The 23217-nt window shown below is 45.2% G+C and overlaps 1 protein-coding gene across 1 annotated transcript; it reads right to left on the bottom strand.

Moving 5' to 3' along the window:
- Positions 1-2751: 2751 nt before the first annotated feature.
- Positions 2752-20719, bottom strand: LBH (LBH regulator of WNT signaling pathway). The gene is made up of 3 exons (XM_081857616.1): positions 20450-20719; positions 16473-16572; positions 2752-5483 (listed from the first exon to the last, which is right to left on the bottom strand). Exons 1-3 carry the CDS (start codon positions 20473-20475, stop codon positions 5295-5297), a joined length of 315 nt encoding a protein of 104 aa, XP_081713742.1. The 5' UTR covers positions 20476-20719; the 3' UTR covers positions 2752-5294.
- Positions 20720-23217: the final 2498 nt, after the last annotated feature.

Raw genomic sequence — 23217 nt, 5'->3', positions numbered from 1 at the left:
TTTCTTCATGCACACTTTACTTCCTTGCTTGTGTTTATCAGATGAAGTTGATGGCTTCTGGCTGCTTTCGTGGTAATCTTGCAGTCAGGGGCCTCTTCGAGAGACTGAAGGTTCAGCACAAGCTTTATTTGTGGCTTCCCCCCGCCCCACTCTTTTTCCTTTACTCTCTCTCCCTCCCGTCCCCTTGCATCTCAGAAGAAGAAAGAGCACATGAACCGGGTGCTCTCCTTCATTTTTATCCTCCCCCACCCCCCCGCATTTGAAGAACAAGAGACAAATTAATTGTGTTTTCAGCTGCAGTATACGCTGAAGGAAACGCGTCTAAGTGGGCTTCTTTCCCAAAGCACATTTGCGTGTGGGGACATAAACACCACCTGCAGGCCGCCCTGCTAACTAGTATGAATAGTGGCTTTCTCATATTATTCACTAATATGAATAGTGGCTCATGTTTGCTCACATGGAGAGGCCTCCTCAGTGGACATAAAATATGTCCTCAAGAAAACGCCACACACCTGCAAAGGGTTGCTGATTCCGACTCACCAAGTTCTCACTTTCGGTCTCTTCTGTTGTTGTTTCCTTCTGTATTACAACCATGGAGGATAATGTTATAAATGCCTGTGATCATCATGGTGCTTACATATTTCCTGCTAAAGTCACACCTCCTCCTCCTTGTTTTAGCTAGCACTGAAAGCCAGTGTGGTGTAGTGGTTAGAGTGTTGGACTAGGACCTGGGAGACCAGGGTTCGAGTCCCCAGTCAGCCATGAAGCGCACTAGACAACCTTGGACCCAGTCACTCACTCTCAGTGCAACTCTATCTCACAGAGTTGCTGCGAGGATAAAATGGGAAGGATGAAAGCCATGTTTGCTACCTTGAGCTTCTTAGAAGGTAGGTGGTATATAGTGCAGTAAATGATACAGTGAAAGCACCTGCCTCATATCAGTCGCCAGGGCGTTCCAAAGTGTAGGTGCTGTCACAGTAAAGGATTCATTTCCTGCAAGAACAAATTAAGTATTATGTGATATCTGTAAAAGTGCTGGTTCTACAGATCTAAGAAGTCAAATGGGCACATGTGGAGTGCAAACATGTGGAATGTTTTTTTTTAATAGGTTATTGCTTTGAAATGGTTGCTTTAATGCTTCATGTTCCCTTTTATAGTTACTTGGGTGTTCTTGATTTTATCTGTTTTTATGAGAATGTCCAGATATTTTGCAATCAAATGGGTTGGTTCCCCTCCAGTGACGCCTGCCCTGTCATAGTTGCTTGACCGGTAGAAGTTCAAGAGGTACACGCCAGTCCAAGACACGCCTGAGGCAAAGGACATGGTGGTGCTCATACAGAAGCCACGTAGACTGCTAGCTGAACGTTTCCTCAACACTAGCAATGGCATGGCGTCTTCCACCAGCACTTGAGGGAAGCAGGTTAGTTGAGGCAGCGCCAGGCAATCTATATGACACAAATCGTTCTATCCTCCACTAGAGGAGGAGCTCTTCTCCCAATGTGGCCATTGCTTCATTCAGCCTAATGGTAGGGCTGGGTTTGCTTCCCAGTACGCATATGTACAGTGGCAGGATGCTAGACCAGATGGGCCTTGGGCTTGGTCCAACAGGACTCTTCTAGCATGGTTTTCCTTAGCAGCAACCCTTAATGCTGCCAGATTCCTGTAGCTGCCAGTCAGTGTAGAACAAACCAAGGTAGATGGACCAACAGTATAAGGCAGCTGTCATGGAGGCACACAAAGCAAATGTTCAAAACATGTTTTCTTTTTGATAAGTAGCCTAAGGCCACATTCACACCATACATTTAAAGCTTTACGATACCAGTCATGGCTTCCCCAAATAATTCTGGGAGCTGTAGGATGTTAAGGGTGCCAAAAGTTAGTTGCTGAGACCTATATTCCCCTCCCAGGGCGGTTTATCAATCAATCCCTCTTAACAGGAAACTTTGGGAATTGGGCCTCTTAACAGCTCTCAGTAGCTTAATACCAGTTCCCAGAATTCTTTGGGGGAGCCATGACAGTTTCAAGTGGCATCACAGCACTATAAACACTTTGGGGTGTGAATGAGGCCTAAGTTTAGTGGCTTATCTTAGACTTAGACGGAGCCTCAAGCTACAATTTTATGCACATGTGCTCAAGTGTAAATCTCTCTCAAATCAGGGTGACTTGTTTTAGGAAGCTGCCTTATACTGTCCCATCCAGCTCAGTAATATCTACATGCTGCGTGGCAACAGCTTTCTGGGGTTTCAGACAGGGGAGATTCCTAGCCCTACCTAGAGATACCAGGAACTGAACATGGGACCTTTGGCATGTGAAACAGATGCAGTAACACTGAGCTGCAATTCTTTTAAGCACAGGTGTGTTCTATCTTTCCAAATGCTGATCATTAGATGGGAAAGATTTGTACTAGAAGCATGCAGTTTATTCTTGGGGAGAGCTAGCAGATGCCTCACCCCATTTTCTAATGTATTTAGCTAACAGGATCCTCCACCCCACAATTCAGAAAACATGGGAGGTTTTTCCTGCTTTCTCTTGTTTAATTCATTTGAATAACCCAAACTGATCAAGTGTTTTCCTGCTGTAGATTTGCAATACAGTACCATCCTCTTTAATGTTTGCACTCCAAGAGCAGCACACTTGGGTTTGGATAGGGGTTCACATACCCATTTCAAACTGCTAGAGATCACCCACCCCCACCCTTCTTGGATTGTGGGAAAGGAAACGAAATAAGAGAGCAAACATGAATGCAAGAGGTTTGGAAAGCATTTTCAAACTTTATTTACAACTGTCACAGTGACAAAAGTAGTCTGAAAAAAATGCAAGCTTTTTTTCCCTGAGGCTCAAAAAAGAACTTTACAGAAATATAGAATGTAATATACAACAGGAGAAATTCAACTGGAGTGCTTTGTTCTTCAGACACATTCAAAAATGACAGAAATACAAGCAACAATTAAAAAAAGAGAGGCGCAAAAAAGGATATGCTAATATTTAAAGACAAACAGCATTTCCACTCTGATCTTTTAAGCATTAAGGATTTTTGCTCGTCTTGAGTGGTTTACATTTGACAGCTTCAAAACTTGGGACCAAAATCTGCAAACAAAACAAGATATAACTTTTTGGAGATAAAACAAGGGAGTTCAGGCTGGTGTGCAGGTATCACAGCTCATTCTACTGAACAGCAAGACAAGAACAGATGTCCAGCATACAAGACCGAAAAACATCTGGATCCATTGGTTTTAAAGCAACCTTGGACTAGGAAATGATGCAAGACAGGTTTCAGCGATGACAAAACTGTTAACCAAGATAGGTAGTACATGTGTGACAAGTTCTTGGCTGCCAAAAGAATACAGAGGAACACCAACTACATCCCTATATTATGCTTAAAATAATAATAATAACAATAATAATAATAAAAAACACTCAGGCAACCTCACGCCCACATGTAACAATGACTCACAGCTGTTAAAAAGTTATTGCCATTATGTTGAAAACACAAGCAAGACAAAGACTGGGGGTGGGGTGGGATTAATCCTGCTGATTTTAAACAAGCAAATTCCCTAACTCCTTACCAGCGATTTTACTACTCATGAGGTATCAAATACAAATATATACACAAAGTCCCAACAGATTTCTTAAGAAAGGAGGAACAGAGGCGATAAACAAGGGACGTGCGAGACTAGGGGTTATTTTGAATATCTTGTTAAGGCCATAATGCACATTTATTACATCTTTTTAGTGTCTCCAGAATTAAACATGGAAACGGTTGGCTTTTCATTTCTCAAGAGTGGTCCTTTTATACTGTGAAGTCTCAGGAAGGACTTCTATCAAGTGGTCAAGACTTCTGCTTTCTTAGAAAGCAGCAAGTTTAGCTTATCCTGCAATTTGTTCTCCACATCCTAAGAGGATAGATTGGACAAAAACAGCGGCAGCTGTTGCTAGGAATTTAGATCTTGGGAACAAGCTTCTGCCCATCAATAAAATCTCATAGATATGTTCAAAAAGCATATTATCTTCTCCAGAATACTGAGAGACCATAATACTTTTTGTTTGTTTGTTTCTTTGAAGAGAAGACCTGCTTTCCTTCAATTATTACTTCTGCTAAAACTAACTTCAGATCATCTCCAAAGCTCTGTTAGGGTTCACTGCATCTGTTGGACAAAGTTAGATTATGCGCTGTCATAAAGTGAGCTCTTCATACAGCTTCTGCAAATGGTTATATTACACACATCCCTCAATGCCACTAGAAAAGCTGGCATCTCATACCCAACTAGATGTACTTCTGGATAGGAGACTTAACAGCAGCTTTGGTGCCCGGAAAATAATTTTATGGCAAAAATCTATTGAAGGTGGGGTTTTTTTAGCTTTTTTTAAAAAAAGAAAGGAAAATCAAACTCAACCTGTTTGTTACCATGTGCAGGATAAACAAAGCTATTGCAGAAAAGTGGCAAAGGACCATTTTGTAAAGTCATCAGCACTGTGCCAATGAAAAGAAGATTCACTGCTGTAAGATTTAAACGTAAGTCAGTCAAATACCTTTATCATGGTCACAAGACCCATTCGGGTTAGAATTTAAATGCATATTTTAAGAGGGGGCTGGGGGGGGGGAGAAGGCGAAGATGGCTTTTGTCTGCAACGGGCTGGGCTAGCAAGTGCCAAACACCAACATTCCCAACAGGGTATGCGACTTAGAGAGAAAAGATACTGAATGGGGTAACGTTATTGATCCGTTGCTCCTCGATGATGTTCAGCAGGGAAGACCTGCCATACTCTACTGTCATCGGAGCATTTCAGTGGCATGTTATCATACCTCTCAACCCACAACACACACACATACACACCAAAAAACCAAAAACCAAAGCACTATAAGAAGGCAAAGTTTTGAGAGATGAATACTAGTCTCATGCTTTTATAGCCAGAGGCAGCTGCATTTTACACATCTGCAGTCATTTCTTCCACCCCACACACTTCAGAAAAAAAGCGTGTTTCCTGCCCGTCTGATCCTCCACCAAAGCGCCCGGCAATTTCACGGCTACCCCCAGATAACCTTAACAAAATTCAACAGCGATCTTGAGAAGAGCAGCCGTGCCCCTTCCACTACGGCACAACTGCCTTCCTTGCTTTCATTTGGAGATTGTCATGTCAAGCGCTTCAGTTCTCAATAGAGAATATGAAAAAACTAAGATCTTTTTGCAGGTGCAAAATTTGAATGTCTTTTGTAGAAAAAAAGACTTTTCAAAACAGTTGTGGTTCTCTTCCCCCCTCAAGATGACGTGGCATCTTAAGTCGTACAGAAGACTCTATTGTTCCTTGCTCTCTTTCTTTGCTTCGTCACAGTTTTCTTCCTCTTGTTCCTGGACCAGGAACTCCTCAGGCGGCCATCTTAGCTCTCCGCTCTCCACATCCCCTTCTGTTGGCTCGACTACAATGGAAGGGAGACGGTCCTTCAGCTTGCAATAACGATCGTAGTCTGAAGGGTCAGGGAAAATCTGAAAACAAAAAGATTTACAATAGTCAGCACTTCTGTAGTATTGTGAGGTATGCTTGACATTCTCATCTCTTTTTATCATAATTGTGAGGTAGGCAGTGCCTTGGTCCAGGGTTCCAACTGTGAGCATCATGGCTGAACAAGATTTTGAACCAAGGTCTGCCACATCAAAAACCAACCATCTGATCAGTAAACCACACAAATGATCTAAGGCAAGCCGATCTTTCCTGCAAGTGTTGTTTGGCTGAAACCTGGCTTCAAGCTATTGGCTAGCTCGTAATGTGGCCAGCTGCAATGCATGTTCAGGCGTTTCAGTGAACAAAATCATCTTCTTTAAACTTCCTCCCACATTGAACAGTTGGGGAAATATGCTGATGCCTACAAATCAGTACCCAACCTGATCTTAATTAGATTGAAATCCAACGTGTGTCCTACACAGAACTTGTCTGAAATATTCCAATACGTACAAGATGTACCGGTACATTATGACTGAATGGACGCCATTGAAAAACATTTGTGTTCTTGGTAACATGGATAGTATCAAAGTTCTGATGGTCTCATGGAAACATGCATGTTCATGACTTTTGACTACAGCTTCCTGTGATGATTTGCATGTGTGAACACACCCCAAATCACAGTTTTTTAAACATTTTCTAATTTTTAAAGGCTTTGTTTAATGATTTGTTGCTCATATGGAATGGTTAATATTGCATTCATATACAGAACTAAGCTATCCCGAACTGGGCTGATGCAATTTAGAGGCTGCCTCTGACCAAACTGTATTAGCATAGCCCCAAAACAGGTTTTCTGGTGAAGGACCAGCTTGCATGGGGTGCCCCTTCTCTTGAATGCACCTAGCGAAAGCAGCTCTACATTGGGCCCTAAACAGATACACAAGCTAGTGGTACTTTTCAACACAACTTTTTGGTTCCTGAAATTCGTTCCGATTGTGCAAATAAAACATCACAGATACAATTCTACAATATATGTTATTTGTGTGTGAAAACAGGCAAGATCCCAGGCATGCACTTCCAGATGCGGGAAGATGTCAGGTGTCATCCTGGCTCCCGGGCATCTTCACCACAAGTGACCGACAGCCAGGTGCAAAATGCGCCTGGCAAATTTCGAATGCTGACCCTAAAGCTTCCAGAAGAATCTTAAAAAATTGGCCAAAGAACACCTAGAGACCAAGTAGTGTGAAAAGTTCACCACTCAACTCTGATACTTGCCACAAGCTCAAGAATACAGAGTATTCCCATCTGTTCTTGCTGCCTGCATGTGTGTTTGCACAAGAGACTGGTCCACACAGCTTCCTGATGCATTATTTCAGCAGGTAGTCTGAAGCCTCTAATATCTACAAGTAGGAATACAAGCTAGGAATAAGTTTTCCTTCTAAGGACTTTGTGCCACCCTCCTTTCCAATGTGTTGCATTCTTGCCCGTGGCCAGTTCCATGATGAACACCAGTCTTTCCAGCTGTGCTACAAGGAAGCTGATCCAACTTTCCTCTGCTCCAGTTAGTATTTCCCAGATGTCAAGGCAAATTGCCTCATCCCGGCAACACAACAGAACCGTACCCGTTTCTTTTCCTTCAGAACAAACCTGTTCTGCTCTGCCCCATCGCAGGGCTTCAGCGCTTTCTATTTTTCGTATCAATGCTATGGCAACTCAAAATACAAGACCTCACACTTAGTTCTTTTCCCTTGGATCCTGCTGCCTGTTATCACCAGAGGCTGCAAGAGAATAGTCAAGGTACAAGAAAAGTGGACGGTGGACTTCCTAAGCTGAATGATTTGCTGCTTGCTGCTCCCAGAGCCAGCCAAAACTTCCCTGTCTGCAATTTGGAGAAGGTATTTGGTCTGGGTACCATCAGGTTGATGGGGGCTGCAGTCCAACAACAAGATTCCTACCTGTGGCCTAAGACAAAGGAGGCTCCATCAACAGAGCCCCCCTTTTCTTCATCGCACAAGGAAGCTGGCCAGGACTCCTGGGGAGAACGCAGCAGACTCTGGGCTGCAAAGTGAAGAGTGCCAGCCTGCAGTCAAAGTCCTAGGAAGATAGAAAGCTGCCTTGCCCAGTCAGACAAGAGCTTAGTATCGGTAGCAGCTCTCCTACTCCTACCTGGAGATGGTGGGGGTTCACTTGATGGGCACCTTAAAGACACAGTTGTTTGCCTCCATCAGTGAGCCAGGCGCCACAGCCGATGCAGCTCCAAGTGGGCTTTCCCAGTGCTCCATCAAGCTGTCCCTCAACAGAAACTCCAGGCAGGATCTTTGGCAAAGCTGCCCTCCTGGTGGGGCTTAAGACTGGTGCCCACTACCTGCATTTAGCAGAATTAATTGGAAGGCACTTTTGTGCTGACAAGCTTTTCTGCATAGATAAAAAAGGTTTCTCCTGGTGTTCATTTTCCGTGGTTTTAAAGCCTATAGTCAGCTGTTTCTGGTGCTGTTTTCAAGAATTACTCTTAGCCATTTCCATGGCGTGTTTGTAAATCACCTTGACACACTTGTGAAAGGAGATTCATAAATAAATAATAAAATTGTGCAGCCGCACAGCAGGGATGGGGAATCTGTGGTCTTTCAGATGTGGTTGGGCTCCAACTCCTACGGGCGCCAGCCAACATGGACAGTGGTCAGGAGTGATGGGAATTGTAGTCCAGCAACACCAGGAGGTCCCCACCCCCACTTTAGAAAATCTTTCCCCATACACAAGACAGTTTGTCTTGCAGGTCATGCAGTCTTAAAATTCGGCAAAGAGCTTTGGCACTGATTTAGCGCATCCATGGGGGCAAACAAAAGTATTCGAAGCTGATGCTTATAGTTAACAGCAGTACAGGAAACACCAGAGCAATAAGCATTCACTGTCATGTTAGGTACATTAGGTCAAGCCAGAATAGCTGTTTTGGAAATAAACTGTCTGCTTCCGCCCACCCCCTTGAAAACTAAGGAATAAATGATTTCCTTAAATAAACATCCCTCAAACGTGTTGTGCTTAGTGTGCTTTTCCTCCCTCCTTTTTAAATAGAATGAACTATCTTATCTCCAAGCAGCTGCAATAGAGGAGGTCGGGATTTTTCCACTAACTCATGCTTTTTTAAAAATAATCAAGGCAGCATAAAAATGAGTTGTTGCAATTACACTCAAGGATTAGGGATGGCCCAATGGAAAATAAGTGAAGTCACATTTCCCAGCACATGACAGACAAGGAAACGAGACAAGGTTGTCTGTGGGAACAAAGGAACGAGAGAGAGGCTTTGCATGAGGACACTTTCATTCACATCCACGAGATGCTATCTGCTCTCTCCTCTTTACACAAGAGGTAGATTTCCATCCCTGGGGACTCAGGCACACTTACAGCTGTCCCAATACACAACAGCCTCTTGGGCTATCAAGGAAGCCGATCAGACAATAAATGCAAGCCAGTGACTGAATAGCAGCCTGGCAAGGGAGACTTTTCCATGATATCAGTGGAGAAATAAAACATTCGGATCCTTTGGAATGCCAGAGGTGAAAGAGTATCTCAGGGCGGGATGGAAACAGACACGATCCTGCAGCTGAGCACAGCCTTGCATTTAAGTGCTAGCCTGGTAGCCACAGGCAGCCATAAATTGTATGCAGGTGTCTGCATGGAATTCTGTACAGGCGAGTGAGCATGCTGAAGGAGATGGAGGAGAAAGAGGGGGCCTTCGTCCCTCCACTGCACCCAGCATAGAAACCAAGCCGGCTTCAAAAAGAGGGGAACCCCCCCCCCACTTGGTGCCCAGCATAGAAATGCAACTTTTGACTCTCCTCTTTCAGGCCAGTAAAAATGCTGCAGCATGTTAACTTTTCTGGGCTTATTTACAAAGCTAGCTGAGCAGATCCTTGAACTCAAAGCCTGCATTCATGCTATCCATTTCAGGTTTGCATCACAGCTATTTACATAGCATGTGGGACTTGGTGTGAAAATATTTATTTGGTGTCGAAGCCAGACTATCTATGTTCAGACTATATTCGTTACAGGCCAGACTGCATTTGGAGTTAACCAGGAATAGTTAACATTAGGAATAAGCCTAAGCAGTTTCTTTGATGGCCACAGCTTTCCACACAGCTTGGGTCTCCAGCTGTTTTTGGACTACAACTCCCATCATCCCTATCTAGCAAGACCAGTGGTCAAAGATGGGAACTGTAGTCCGAGACCAGCTGGAGACCCAAGTTTGGGAAACACTGAACTAAGCCACGGAGGGAAGATCCACCAGTGTCTGTTGGCTGCGAAAGCTAAATGAAATCTTGTTCAGAAGCAGCAATGCTAGAAATAAACACGAGATGAGCAGCACCTTCATGGTGCCCCAACTCTGAGCTTCCAGCACCCTCTGGGTTTGCCACTTCTGGAGACTGGATGGGGCAGCAGGAGGACCTTTGATCTCATCTAGCAAGGAAATCCTTAAGCCATGAAAGGCATTTGATTGCAAACGAACAGCCAGCTGCTACAAACTAGGAGCCAGATAAAGCAAAAGAAGATTCCTTTCCTAAACTGCAATTCAGGTAGTTTTTCATTTTCTTCGACACAACACAGAAACAAGGCATTTTGGTACCAGACGCCTTCCTGGGACTTTTACTGTGCTCATGTGACAGTTGCCAAAAACAGCTCCCACATATGGAAGCTAGGATCATATAGGCTTGCCCTGGTCAAGCTCAGTCACTCTTCTCACTTATGTATTTATTTCATTTATATCCTACTGTCTTTTCCCAGAAGCTCAAGGTGGCATAAAGGTGTTCTCATTTAATCCCTACTATAACCGTGTGAGGTAGGTAAGGCTCAAAAGCAGTGACTGGCCCCAAGTGAGCCACTTGGCCGAGTGAGGATCTGAACCCTGGTCTCCCAAGCCCCAGTTTGATACTCGAACCATTACACCACCCAGAACTATCTACACATTAGTAAAGGACCAATAAGGACAGAGGAAATGAAATGTTTGTTGGGTATCTTATTGCTGCAGTGATAAACAAATGGAGCCCAATATGTGGAAAACCATTTCGCATCTCAAAAACAGTAGCAGGATGCCTTTTGAAAAGTTTATTTAGAAGATTTCAACCAAGCATTAGGAATCTATGACGTTAAGAGCTATTTGGCAGTGGAATGGGCTACCCCAGAAGGTGGCAAACTCATTTGCTGGAAGCTTTTAAACAGATTAGGTGGCCATCTGTCAGGGATTCTTTGCCTGTGAATCCTGCATTGCAAGGGTCTGGACTAGTTGGCCCCTGAGGGTCCCTGACAACTTCACAGTTCTATGATTCAGTTATTTATATCCTGCTTTTCAGCTACAAGAGCACTCCAAGCAGTTAGCTACCTAGCCAAAGACTGAAAACATCTTCATTGATGGAACAACAGTTTGCTTTGGCCGAAAACTCAACTCAGGCAAACGCAAAACTACTTTATTTTCTTGTCCAATGCCTCAAAATCAAACTGAAACTGAAGATCATCTGCTTCTTCTGTGCCAGGTGACACCCTCCTCTCCCCCAGCCCCACCCCCCTGCTGCTTCCTCTAGAGTTGACTGAACTTGGCACCAAGAGTGGAAAATGTTTTAACAACCACAAAAAGGCTTGCAGTACGCGAGCTTGCTCGAGTACAAACCAAAAGAGCTCAGCTGCAGTGCAAAACTGCACTGCAAGGAAACAAGCTATGCTAATAAGGAATCCAAGACAACCGGAGAGAATTTAAAAGGCATCTAAAGAACTGCACCACCGACTTCATTGTCCATGGAACCAGCAAGTCCTATAGCAGGGTGGCATGGGGGTGCATTTTGCACAGCCGTGACAGGGGTAGGGAACCTGTGACCTCCCAGAGCAGGCTTAGGCAAACTCCGACCCTCCAGATGTTTGGGACTACAATTCTCACCATCCCTAGCTAACAGGACCAGAGGTCAGGGATGATGGGAATTGTAGTCCCAAACATCTGGAGGGTCGGAGTTTGCCTATGCCTGGCACTTCCATCAACCCAGCAGTCAAGGATGATGGGGGTTGTAGTCCAACCAGGTTTCGAGGCCCACAGGATTCCCATTCCTAAATGCTGGCAGTACAGCTGGGGTCCCAACATCAGGCCTGTGATCCACCAAGCCAAATGCAGCAGCCCATCAGAGCTTGGCAAAAAAAGCTTGAGATTTTGCCACTTGGCTGAGATGGCAAGCACATGGTGGTTATCAAGCACTTGGCAGGTTGGATCCCTAGTTGTGCAAGCCAGCCTTACACACCATTTAGAAACAGCCACAAGGCCAACTCAAGGAATGCACTGCTCCCAAACAAATGCACCATGCAATCCAGCCAGCGTGTCCATCCCAGGGCTACTTTCACATTTAAGGAATTCTCTTGCTCCTTGCACAGCACACAGGAGAGGAATCACTCCAACATGCTCTGCAAAACAGGAAATTATTTTGGGGCATGACTCCTGCTTATGCAATCACCACCCTTAATGGCTGCTCCAAACCACCACTTGGGTCGCTTGTGCCATCAGCCGGTCTTGAATGCTCATTCCCTGCAGAGTCAGTGGATTTAGTTAACCAGCTGTTCAAGGTAATCTGAGCACAAAAAGCAGAACACTTGCCTCCAAAGTTAGTCATATTGTTTGCCCGGCACAGCTGACACAACTTGAGATTTGTTTCAATGGCCCTTAGTTCAAATTCCATTCCAGCAGGACTTTTTTTTAAAAAAAGTTTGAAGTCAAGGCATTGTTTTGACAGCAGGCTAGTAAAATGATTAATTTAGTTCTTAACCAGCCTCAGTTTCAAGCAGTTATTAGCTCTGCAGTCAAATGACATTAACAGAGTGAACATGCAAAGTGGTGATTAAGCATTTCCAAGGAGTAAGAAAGCACAATGCAGTCAAAGGGGGAGGCGGACTCAGAAGACCAAACTAGGCTGCTCAACGTTCAACAGGCTGAAAACAAACCAAGCCTTCGTCTGGACATCAATCCATTTAGTGGATGACATAGTTAGAAGACTTGCGGTTTTATTATTCCTGCAGGAATTAGGGGACATCTGAAATCCTTCCAAAAAATAGACGTTCCCTTTTGCCACTCTCTCAGATGCATTCTGAGGCATGATCAAAGCTCAAGGGAGTGCAAATACCCTACCAACAATCCACCCTCGTAAACAAAGAAGGCAGAAGGTCAGTACACTTCCTGGAACCCCATGTTTACTTGCTACTTATTTTGCAGAAGGGCTGGGGATTCTTTTAAATAGACCATAGACCTACTCATGTTTTTGTCCCAAACATTGGAGTTTCTTGTCAAACAATCTTGGGCAATGCATGGCTGTTGGAAGGAGACTGGAGGGGTAAAAGCATAGCCCTGCTCCACATAAGGACCATTATGCCCTATGTGCAAAAATGGTTAATGAAGTGCTCAACTGTGCAGCTAGATTGACACCTTTACTCCTTTTCCCTGGTAGTAGTAGATCCTGTTAATCCAGACTGCCATTAGGCGGCCACTGCACATTTGCATGTTCCCCAGTTTAAAAACCACTTCTATTTGGGTGAGTGGGAGAATGTGCAACTTTCTGAGCAACATAAAAAAATTCCTTCCAGTAGCACCTTAGAGACCAACGAAGTTAGTTATTGGTATGAGCTTTCGTGTGCATGCGCACTTCTTCGGATTTTCTAGTTTACTAAACAGAGAAACTATCAAGAACCCTACAGCAATCTTTAGAATGGCAGTGAAAATGTCCCAAAAAGTTTTGTGCAGAGTTTCTGAGTTGGAAACTGCAAAAAAAACCCCCAAAAAACAGCCCAGGAGAAGCCAAAATCTTTAAAAAGAAAATGAAAAGTGCAGATTTGTCAATGTCTGTATGAGGGACATTGTGAGAAGTCATAGTTAGCAATGCAGAGACTGCACAAAGTCAAGTGCAAAAACTGAAGGAACAGATGTCCAAATGGGAGATTTAGCTACTTCCTGGGGGCACTGCAGCACGCAAGCTGGGAGTGGGGTTGAGTATATTCCCCCCACAGGACATCAGCGGCCAGGTGAAGCCTGCATAGACAACTGTGGTCCTATTCTGATCCAGTTCATCATAGCCACTAGCAGCCAAACAGCACTTGAGAACTTAAGCACTGTACATGTTGGCACTGGAAATGTGCCACCAATTACAGAGGTTTGAGCCATCTGGATATGCCCCAAGGTACATATTGACCCTCCAAATAGATTATCAAAGACTGAGGACTTAACACAGCTGCCAGGAAAAGATGAGAGCAGGTTCTCGTTTCATCCACATGCAAACTTTGGCCATAACCCTCAAAAAAAACATCAGCCCTCCCCAACCGTGTGCCTTTCAGGTGGTTGTTGGGACTACAACTCCCACCTGCCCCAGCTGGAATGGTTGTCCAGCCATCACCTGGAGGGCACCAACTTGGAGAAGGCCAGTCAAAGCCATTTAATCTTAAGTAGCTTAGTAGGGGATTTTCGCTTATCTTAGGTGTAGTGACTTTTGAAGGTAGGCTGGAGAAGACGCAGGCCTACCATTTTACAGGGGGGAGCTTATCATAGTGACTTTATTCATTCATACATAAGTTTTAGGCTCTACCCTTCTTCCCCCGGTTATCATAAATTAAAAGGCAGAAAAAGTAAAGACAGTTCTATGGATATTTAAAACTGAAAATCAAATTAGAGCCAGGTGAAAGAATGAGGGAGGCAAGCAAAGAGGGAATTAGGACCTCCCTTCACCCCTCTGGACAATATACCACCTGCCAGCTGCCCTGGGAACTCATTCCTAATGAATTCTTTTTATATCATTTTATTATTTTATTTCAAATTTACTTCCAAGTAAACAATTCAGGAAAGGGGTAGAGCAACTGCTTTGAGTGCAGAAGGGCCCAAGTTTCAGTCCCTGGTGTTTTCCGGCAGGGCTGGGAAGGACCTCTTGTCTGAAACTCTGGAGAGCAACTGCAGGTCCGTGTAGACAAAACCAAACTAGGTCTGATTCTGACTTGGCAAAAGGCAGCTTCCTATGCTACTTTTAAGCTGCCCTGAGAGTATTTGCGTCTTTAAAAGCAGACTATACAGAAATAAAATGCAAGGACCAAAACATGCCTGTTTAAAAACAGAATTCAGAAGTGCCTGGGCAAAGAAAAAGTTCTATGCCTAGTGCCATGAAGGCCCGGGTTGGTGCCAGGTGAGCCTCCCTGGACAGGGCATTCCTAAGATTTCTGTTAGCAACTGGCATGCCAGAAGCCTACACGTCCACTGTGGCAATCTCCACTCCGAGTGCCGCTAGTCCAAATGTAATGGTAACTCCAAAGCCCCAGGACAACAGGTGCTTCGTCCGAGAGCTACTTCCTGTTTTGCTTTTGGGTTTGCAGCTGTCATTCCAGGGAATGATGACATCTGCAATTGCCCTATGCAATGTAAATATTTGTTTCTTGGTTGTAACCTTTTTTTCTTTTCTTTTTTACAATGAGTGGGACAATGCTCCCCTCCCCCACAAAAAGAAACCAGCATCGTGTTGGGAGGATTATAATTCAAGCACTCAAAGCCTGTCTAGTTTCTTCATTAGAATCCCAACATATGAAGAGATAATAGCAACAAACTTACATGAGACAGAAATGCTGCAAAGTGGGGAATCTTTGGCCCTCCAGATGTTGCTGAACTAAAACACCCATCATCACTGATCACTGGCCATGCTTGCTGGGGCTGATGGGAGTTGTAGTCTGTCCACATCTGGAGGGCCAAGATTCTCAACGCCTGCTGAAATGCTGCCGCTTGGCTCCTCTTACAAAGGAAAAAAAATTGCCCTTGACCTAAGGAGGATGCTGAGTCATCATTCCTTCCAAGCATCACATGGCAACCCATATCCAATGCCACTTTTAAGCTCATCTGTATCAGCAGCGAGTTCACATCTGGCTTCTCCTTCATGTCCAGCTGACGGGTGAGCTTGGAAAGAATCCAAGTTTGCCCTTATGCAAAACCAAAGGGATGCTAAAATAAGTAAATGCAAGCAATGTTTTCTTACACTCAATGCTGCCAGCAGCCCATGTTTCTGTTTGCTTGTTTGTTTGTAAAGCTGTAGGCAGTTAAGTAGGATAAGCACAGACCGTGGTTTAGGCACCCTGAAAGAATCCAAAGGGTCTAGCCATAGCATGTGTGTAACCAAAGCAAGCATTTGTAACATTTGTTGTGACTTCCAATTATCATTTTAGTTGGTGGGTTTTGCAAACACACCATAAATGAGATCTCTGTGATAATATGTGACTCATCACCATTGCTCCTCAGCCTCATTGTGAACAGTTTGCCTTCTGGCACTGGCAAGTTAAAAATCTAGCTTGATGCATCACAAAGCAAGTAGGGTGTCTGTACTGTGACAAGACCTTCCCAGATTTCTCTTACAAAATTGAGGCAAACCTTGCTGTGTTTCACATTGTGGCCTTGCAAGACATACGTGTTAGCTTCAGATGCTGCCTAAGCAGTGTGTTCAAGTGTGAGCTGCCAGAAGAGTGGATCATTTAGATCAGGCACCCCCAAACTTGGCCACCCCAGCTGTTTTGGGAATACAACTCCCATCATCCCTAGCTAACAGGACCAGTTGTCAGAGATGATGGGAATTGTAGTCCCAAAACAGCTGGAGGGCCGAGTTTGGGGATACCTGATTTAGATGAAAACTTGAGACAACTAACTTAACATAGATAATTGCGTGAATAGGTGCCACAGTGCAGTGGAGCGCTTAGCATTGTGCTTAAACTCCATTCATTTCAGTGCAGTTTAAGCATTCTGTAACCTATGTTGGATTAAGATCTTAGGTGTAGTAACTTTATTCCAGGCTGTCCAAAGTGGTACTTGAGCCTCAAACATTTTTTTTCCACCCCAGCCAAGTGTTCCACATCCCTAGCTTGAAAATAAGTCAATGAGGTTTTACTCCCAAGTAAGCATGCAGAGAATCAGACTGGTAGGTCAGCCTGTTGAAAAGGCATCACCATCTACTCCCAACTGATTCTGCTGGTTAACAATGTTCTGTGAAGCAGAGTAAACATACCTGGTATGACAGACCATCCTTGCGGGGGCTTAAGCCAATCTCGTCCATAGATGGAGCGCTCATCACCTCAGTCATGTCAGCTGATCTCAGATAATCAGAGCTGGAAACAGAGGCAGAGAGAGAGAAAGAGCTTCAGCTGTTGAGAGTTCCATTAAATGAACACAATCACTGGACCACGTGGAATTATTACTAAGGCTTCATGTTATTGAAGAAACATTCAGATGTTGATCAACATGGTAAAGCCTTTCAACCTTTCCAGTTTAGGAAAGGGCCTTGGTTATTTATTATTTATTTTAAACAGAATGGAACACTGCAAGTTTCATTTGGGCCTCTCGACTCCTTTCATTTCAAGGTTCAACCTCTCACTCAAAGGAAGATATTGTACAAGTTTTAGCCAAGTTTAGAACAACAGCTGGAAGCAGCAGTCAAGTCTTTACAGACCTGGGGTCTTTAATCCAGACAACACTGAACAAGTCCTGTTCTTTCTCACTCTGCTATTCTCCTTACATAGACCTTTAAAAAATTAATGTTTCTATTAGGGAAGCAACCAGCCATAAGGATGGAGCACACAATTCAGTTGTGGGTCCTAACCCACCTGGCTTAAGGCCAAACCCCTCCTAGAAACAAGTCAATCTGAGACTTTCTAATGCTTACCCCAACCCTGTGTTGAAAGCCTACTGATTCCAAAACCTCCTCAAAACAATAGTAAAGACCCTTGTCAAATGGAGCACTTATGCAGCTCCAAAGGCTTTAATTCTGATTAATTCTGTAACTTTGGTTTCAGGAACTGCCACGCTGGGGGTTAAAGATGCACTCATATTTTCCTGTATAATGAATTCTGAAAGCAAAAGTAGATTTGCATACACATCCAGTAACTTCTGCATTTTGGTGTGTGCTTAACCATTTTCAATTTCCAGGCACAGCACTTTATAAAGCTTGCCTGCTTCCATTCATGCTGCCACTGAAATGAAGAAAATATGTTCAGCGGTGCTGCCATAAAAGAAGTGTGTTGCAGTTTGGAAGCTGCTCTGAATCAGCTTCAGACGTACCCCAGATAATAAAATGCAATGGCACTATAAAATAGCAACAGAAATGCTTGCCCACTAGTCACAAGTGCTCAATCTTTGGTGGACACAGCAAACTTTATACCCTTGCCAAGCGGCAACAGCTCTTATAGATTCATACAGAATGCCAAGTTTAAGCTTTGACACATATGCATAATACAAAATGCAAACAGCTCATGCTAGGAAATAAGTTGTGCAGATAACAGATATGTGTACTTATTAGTGACATCAATGCATACAGCACTCAAATATATTACAATAATAATAAAGACAGGTCTCTGCTCCAAGGAGCATACAGTCTGACAAAGCCACAGAGAGGTCATTGAAAGAGCCTCCCTGACGCGAATCAACTTATTTGCTGCTGCTGCATCTTAGTTCTATGCATAAGTGAGAGCTACATCAAGATCAGCTCAACTCTGTATCTCCAGGACTAGACAAACAGGGAGGAAACTAATCTGTTCATTTACCCACCTTGCTGTGGCCCTCCTGCCCTCTATATTGGGGTTTATGGGCTATCTCTTTACAGTGCATCTAGAAAAAGGAAGTGAAACTGGACTTTGCTCTGTAAAATGCTTTAAGTAAGTGCAGAGACAACCAGCTTCTTAGGAATTCCCTGCTAGAGTTATTCAAAGGTTACTAAAGCCAAGGAGTGGGTTGTAGCCTGCCGAACTCTATAGTCTGCTTTGCTCTGCAAGAAAACTTGAATATAAAAATAACAGCAACCAGCTGAGGTCAAGTAAACAGCTACATCCTTTTTTCAATTTCAAGCTGGGGAGAAGAGAAAAGCTGAGGCTTAGCAGGAAATTAGCTTGCTGGGTAGCTGTATGCTGGTCAGCAGTTAGCTTGCCCCACCGGCTAACAGCTGGATGGTGTACAACCCAAACTGTGCTATCTGGCAAGTATAACTGACTATTAAGCATCAGAAGTGCCCCACCAAGCAAGAGCATGGTTTCCAGACAAAAATACACTAGGGAGGCAAAGCAGACTACTTGTCAAACATCCCCACACAGCTTGCAGGTCTAGAGAGCAGAGTTTGCTTTAGTGCTATTCTCCCCTCACTTGCTCTTCAGAAAGCTGTGCAACCTTTGCAAAAAAAAAAAAAACCCAACAACTCACTTGCTGCATCCCTGCCAGTTCTATTAAAACCACTCAGGAATTTACCACAGGTAGAGCATCTCTTGTGCCAAGGGATACTCATACTGCTTTTGGCATTCATCATGAGAGGCATCCAGTGTTTTCATATTTGTGTGTGGTGTATGTGAGGCTACAGAATCAGATTCTGAATTGCCATCTAGCTTTCAAGCCCATCTCTGTGCCAGAAAAGCACAATTCCCTGAAGCCTGCCTCCCAGGTGCCTGACCAGCCTTTCTCTGAAAGCAGCCCAAGGAAGATGGTTACACAACTTCTCTGGGCAGCTCACGCCTTTCCTAGCAGTTACAAGGCTGTAGAGAATACAGCGGAAAGACGCAAATACGTAAGGGTAGATTCGGGCGGGCTAAAATGCACCACCTCAAGGCATCATTTGAATGCAACCCCATCATCACAGCCTCAAGCAAAAATTCCAGGAGTTCTTCATAGCCACAGTTCTGCCCTGAAACCATTTTCCAAGCTCAGGTCCCAGCCTTGGTATGTAAGACAATGAATAATAATTTACAGAGAGCTTCTGAACATATGCAGAGTGACCTTCCAGCACTACTAAACACAGCCAGCTCAACACATCTGGGATTAAGGGTCAAGGCTTCCGATTTGCCTACAGTCTTTACACCACCTTTAGATATTAGTCCCTGACAAAATCTGTTTCCCCGTAATCCTGCACCCATTCGGAGGGGTGTGGGGGTTACTTGCCAAGCCAAGAGCGGCTGCTGCGGCGACTACCCCCCCCCCCACCGCCCCTTGTCAGCAGCCGGCTGCTCGGATCACTACTGCCTTTGTTGCAGGCTTGCAGAGAAGCAGCTGCCCAGCAGCAAACTTCCTCACGCGATTAAGTTTCCCCTCCGGGTTGCAGGACTGCGCCCCTCCACACTCTCGGGTGATATTTTGTTTGGGGCCAGGGGAGGGTGTTGTCTTTGCAGATCGAACATCAAAACTGACAAGCGACTTTTCAAACACAGTCGCTATTTAGCCGTCATTACTGAGCCCCCGCCCCCCACATGCCCCTCTAAAATCCGTTGCTCGGGGTGCAGCGTCTGCAAAGCCCTGGCTGCAGAGCAAGCGCTCTAAGCAAGCGCGCAGCGCCCATTCGAGATGCTCAAGCGAGGAGCAGCGGCGGCTGCCGCCTCGCCGTGCAAACTGCCGCCGCCTCCTGTTGCAGCAACCCCAGCTTCGCCGAGCCGCTTTGCCGGGCGGGGTGAAATGGAGGACAAACGCCGAATGAATAACCGCTTAACCGGCGCCCTCTCTCCCCCTGCCCCCAGCAGCAGAGCGTGCACCGACTGCTAAAGAGGCTTCGCATTCAAAACGGCGTAGCTGCACCGCCGAGCAATAGCAGGCTGCAATCCCCGGCGCGTTTACTCGGGCGAAAGCTCCGTGCAACTTGGCGGGTCTTGCTTCCGTGTAAAGCGTGAACAGAGTCGGGCTTGCAGGGGGCTTTGCTTTTTTGAAAGGGGGGCGGGCGGGTGGGTGGCAGAATTAGACCCAGGCTGCCTTTTTCCAAGTCTCCACGTTTCTGGCCAGGATCTTGACCTAAGCTTCCCCGAAGCCTCTTCCACCGAGCGTCTCCTTTTGTTCCTCGCCGATCCCCTGCGCAACCTTGAACTTGCTTCTTTCCTCCAGTTCCCAAGTCTGACTAGTTGGGTTTCTCGAGCCTTCCTGGGAAAAGTTGGTCCCCCTCTCCCCAGCCTGCAACCCGGATCTCGTAATCTACATTTGCGACCCACGAGTACAGTAGCAAAGACCAGCAAACGAGGTACTCACCAGTGAATGGGGAAAAATACAGACATGAAGTCTTAACAAAGAGGCTGACCCAACGTCCTTTGTATCTGAGCACAGGGGGGCAGAGCCGGAAAGGAGGAACGGGCTGGCCTCGCTAAGGAAGAGCGGCCACCACCAGACGATTTGCACCGAGGAAAGCGCCCGCTTGGACGAGGAAGGGGGTAGGAACAGCTGAGCAGCGCTGGTAACCCGCGCGCACAAGAGGAAACTACGCTCGACTTTCTCTGCAAGGCTGACTCGCGCAAAGAAAGTGGGCAGCTCCTTTTATAGACGAGGGAGGCGTGCCTCGGCCCGCAAGGCCCGCCCACCCGCTCCGATGATGTCACCAAAATCATGAATGGTTTCTTGCGCTCAGCCTGTAGCAAAGCCGCGTCTCGGAAGAAAGGAGCGGGATGCCGAGCTCTCCTATTGGCTGGCTCCTATGGCATCATCTTCGGCACGAGCGCGCCTTGCTGCTGATGTCTGTTGTTACCTAACCCACATCGCAGTCAATCAAGCCAAGTTTGGGTATATGTAAAACCACTCCTTTAGCTTTTCTTCCTGGGATGCATGGCTGTGGGCACGCGCTTGCCACCCCCCCCGCCTCCCTTAAAAAATAAAATAATAAAAGCACCTAGCTCCGCTGAGAAATGAAGCGTTTCCGAAGAGGTCAGAGGATCTGCCAACGCAAGAGGTCTTAAGTAGGATGCAGTTGCTAAGAAAATAGCCGAGAGGTTCATTTAAGGTAGCTTTTCATTCATAACAATGGGGGCGACAAACACGGTGTGTCTGTCTTCACTGCGCTTGGAAAGGCAGTCGCTTCTCCAGCACAGAAATGAAATCTAGCTATGCGTTCTAGCTACACCTACTGTCCGGTTATAATTATTTCCAACAATGACAATAGGCGAAGGCTTTGAACAGCAACCAGCTGGAAATACGCAAGTGATATTACCCTTTCGCCTCGAACTGTGTAGTAAGGAGTGGGAGTGAAAAGATGGCTGCTATTTTTGGTTTTCCTACTCTGCCTAAGATTGATTTTTAAAATAATCCATGGGAACGTGAAAGGAGGCAGTGGCTTTGCAGGATCATAAATTTACTGGGCTGAACTACTTTCTCCTCTGCCTTGCTCCCCCACTCCACCCCCAGAATGGGATTTATTTTTAATATGCTTGCAATATGTGGGAGTAAGGAATAGTTTTCGATGTTGTTCCTCAGTTTTCCCACGAGATTGAATCACTGAGGAACCCACAAAGCTATCAGTTTGATCATTAGTCTGTCTAACTCAGCTTTGGCTGATGGGAGCTGGGCTCCATCAACCCCTGGAGGGCAGCAAATTCCTTATACCTACACGGACTGGTAGTGACTCTCCAAGGTTTAAGAGAAGAATCCTTCCCAGCTCCAGCAAGAGATGCTGGGGATTGAATCTGGAAACATGCACCCTAAATCTACTTCTGAGCTACTGCCTTTCTTCCCCAGCTCACAGACACGAAAGTCTGAGGTCAAATCCTTTATTTTGCACCAGTAAGTAAACAGCACCTGCTTCCTGGTACCCAGCAGCCACACAGCTGTGTTGTTGTGAAGATATCCCAGCTGAATGTAGGAATGAGCTGCCTTAGCACATATGGGGTCGCCATAGAACAGAAGATCACAGCAAGGCCAAGGTGCCTACAGTTTACATATGTGTAGTGATAAGCCCTTGAAAGCTGTGTGCTGTTGTTTGGCTCTGAAGCTTTTCTGCAGTGCCACAGGAAGGAACTGCAGCACAGAAGCCCTTATGTAAGTTTGTGGTTAGCTCTAGAATGTCTGTTTGCAAATGAAGAGGCACCATGAAGCCAAAATAAACCATCAGTCCCAACAGCCCTTGCCTCTGTGTCTTCTTGGCCCCATCAGGAAAAATGCAGCAATGGGCATAAAGTAGAGCTGTGGAAAGGGATGACTCTTGACATTTGCCTTCAGGCTTGCAACATTCATGTTTACTGTTCTACTTGGAGATGAGTCCTCTGACATGCATCTGAATTCCTTGCTGCTTGCCCTCCTACCATCATCTGGCTGCAGCTGTGCCAGTTTGATTTTCTTTCTACTCACCCACCTACCTCTGGGACTGTGGCCACAGCTTCTGCAATTTCTACTGCATATAGTGACACTGCAATGGATTCCTTTTGCTGCCTGCCATGTATGCTCCAGCAGTTAACTTGGGGCAGGTAGATCATTCAGCAGCAGGTTAATGCTCCCTGGGCAGCTGTAGGAATTGTGGAAATGGCTAGCAGCACACCTGGAAAAGAAGCAATGAGGTCTCCAGGTGCACAGAAATGTGTGTTTTGAGCCCCATGCACTCCTTTATTTTCTTGCACCCAATGGATTTCTCCCTCTCTCCCTCCCCCACCCACTTTTTTTTCTAACAGCATCCCTGGTCCTCACATTTCTTGGCTACTGCAAAATGATAGTGCCAGAAATAAATATATATGGGGCAAAGTAGATCTTGAGGTGGACAATCTCCAGTTCACAAAACATTTCCAAACAGAAACATTTCTGTATTTCCCATCCTAAATATGCTGGGTTGCACCCAAATAAATCATACTCAGTCATGCCCATTAATTTCAATAGGTCTACTCTAGCTTAAGTCCATTGATTCAGTGAGTCTAATAACTTAGTTTAATAGGTTATGTTGCACATATTTAAATAATGTTCACATGCAAGCATGTATGTTAACAATTTCTGCCCTAATGAAAATCATATATCCCCCCTCTTTCTAGATATAGTTAGCAGTAGTC

Source organism: Podarcis erhardii (assembly GCF_964252035.2).
Source record: "Podarcis erhardii genome assembly, chromosome: 3".
Lineage (NCBI taxonomy): Eukaryota > Metazoa > Chordata > Lepidosauria > Squamata > Lacertidae > Podarcis > Podarcis erhardii.
This window is presented reverse-complemented; position numbering and strand designations above follow the sequence as displayed.

Bases quoted from the DNA above. Each gene is read 5' to 3' on its own strand.
- LBH (XM_081857616.1), bottom strand. From the start codon at position 20,475: ATGTCTGTATTTTTCCCCATTCACTG. The intron at 16,573-20,449 runs GTGAGTACCTCG...CTCTGTTTCCAG, and splicing joins GTATTTTTCCCCATTCACTG to CTCTGATTATCTGAGATCAG. The intron at 5,484-16,472 runs GTATGTTTACTC...TTTTGTTTTCAG, and splicing joins AGGATGGTCTGTCATACCAG to ATTTTCCCTGACCCTTCAGA.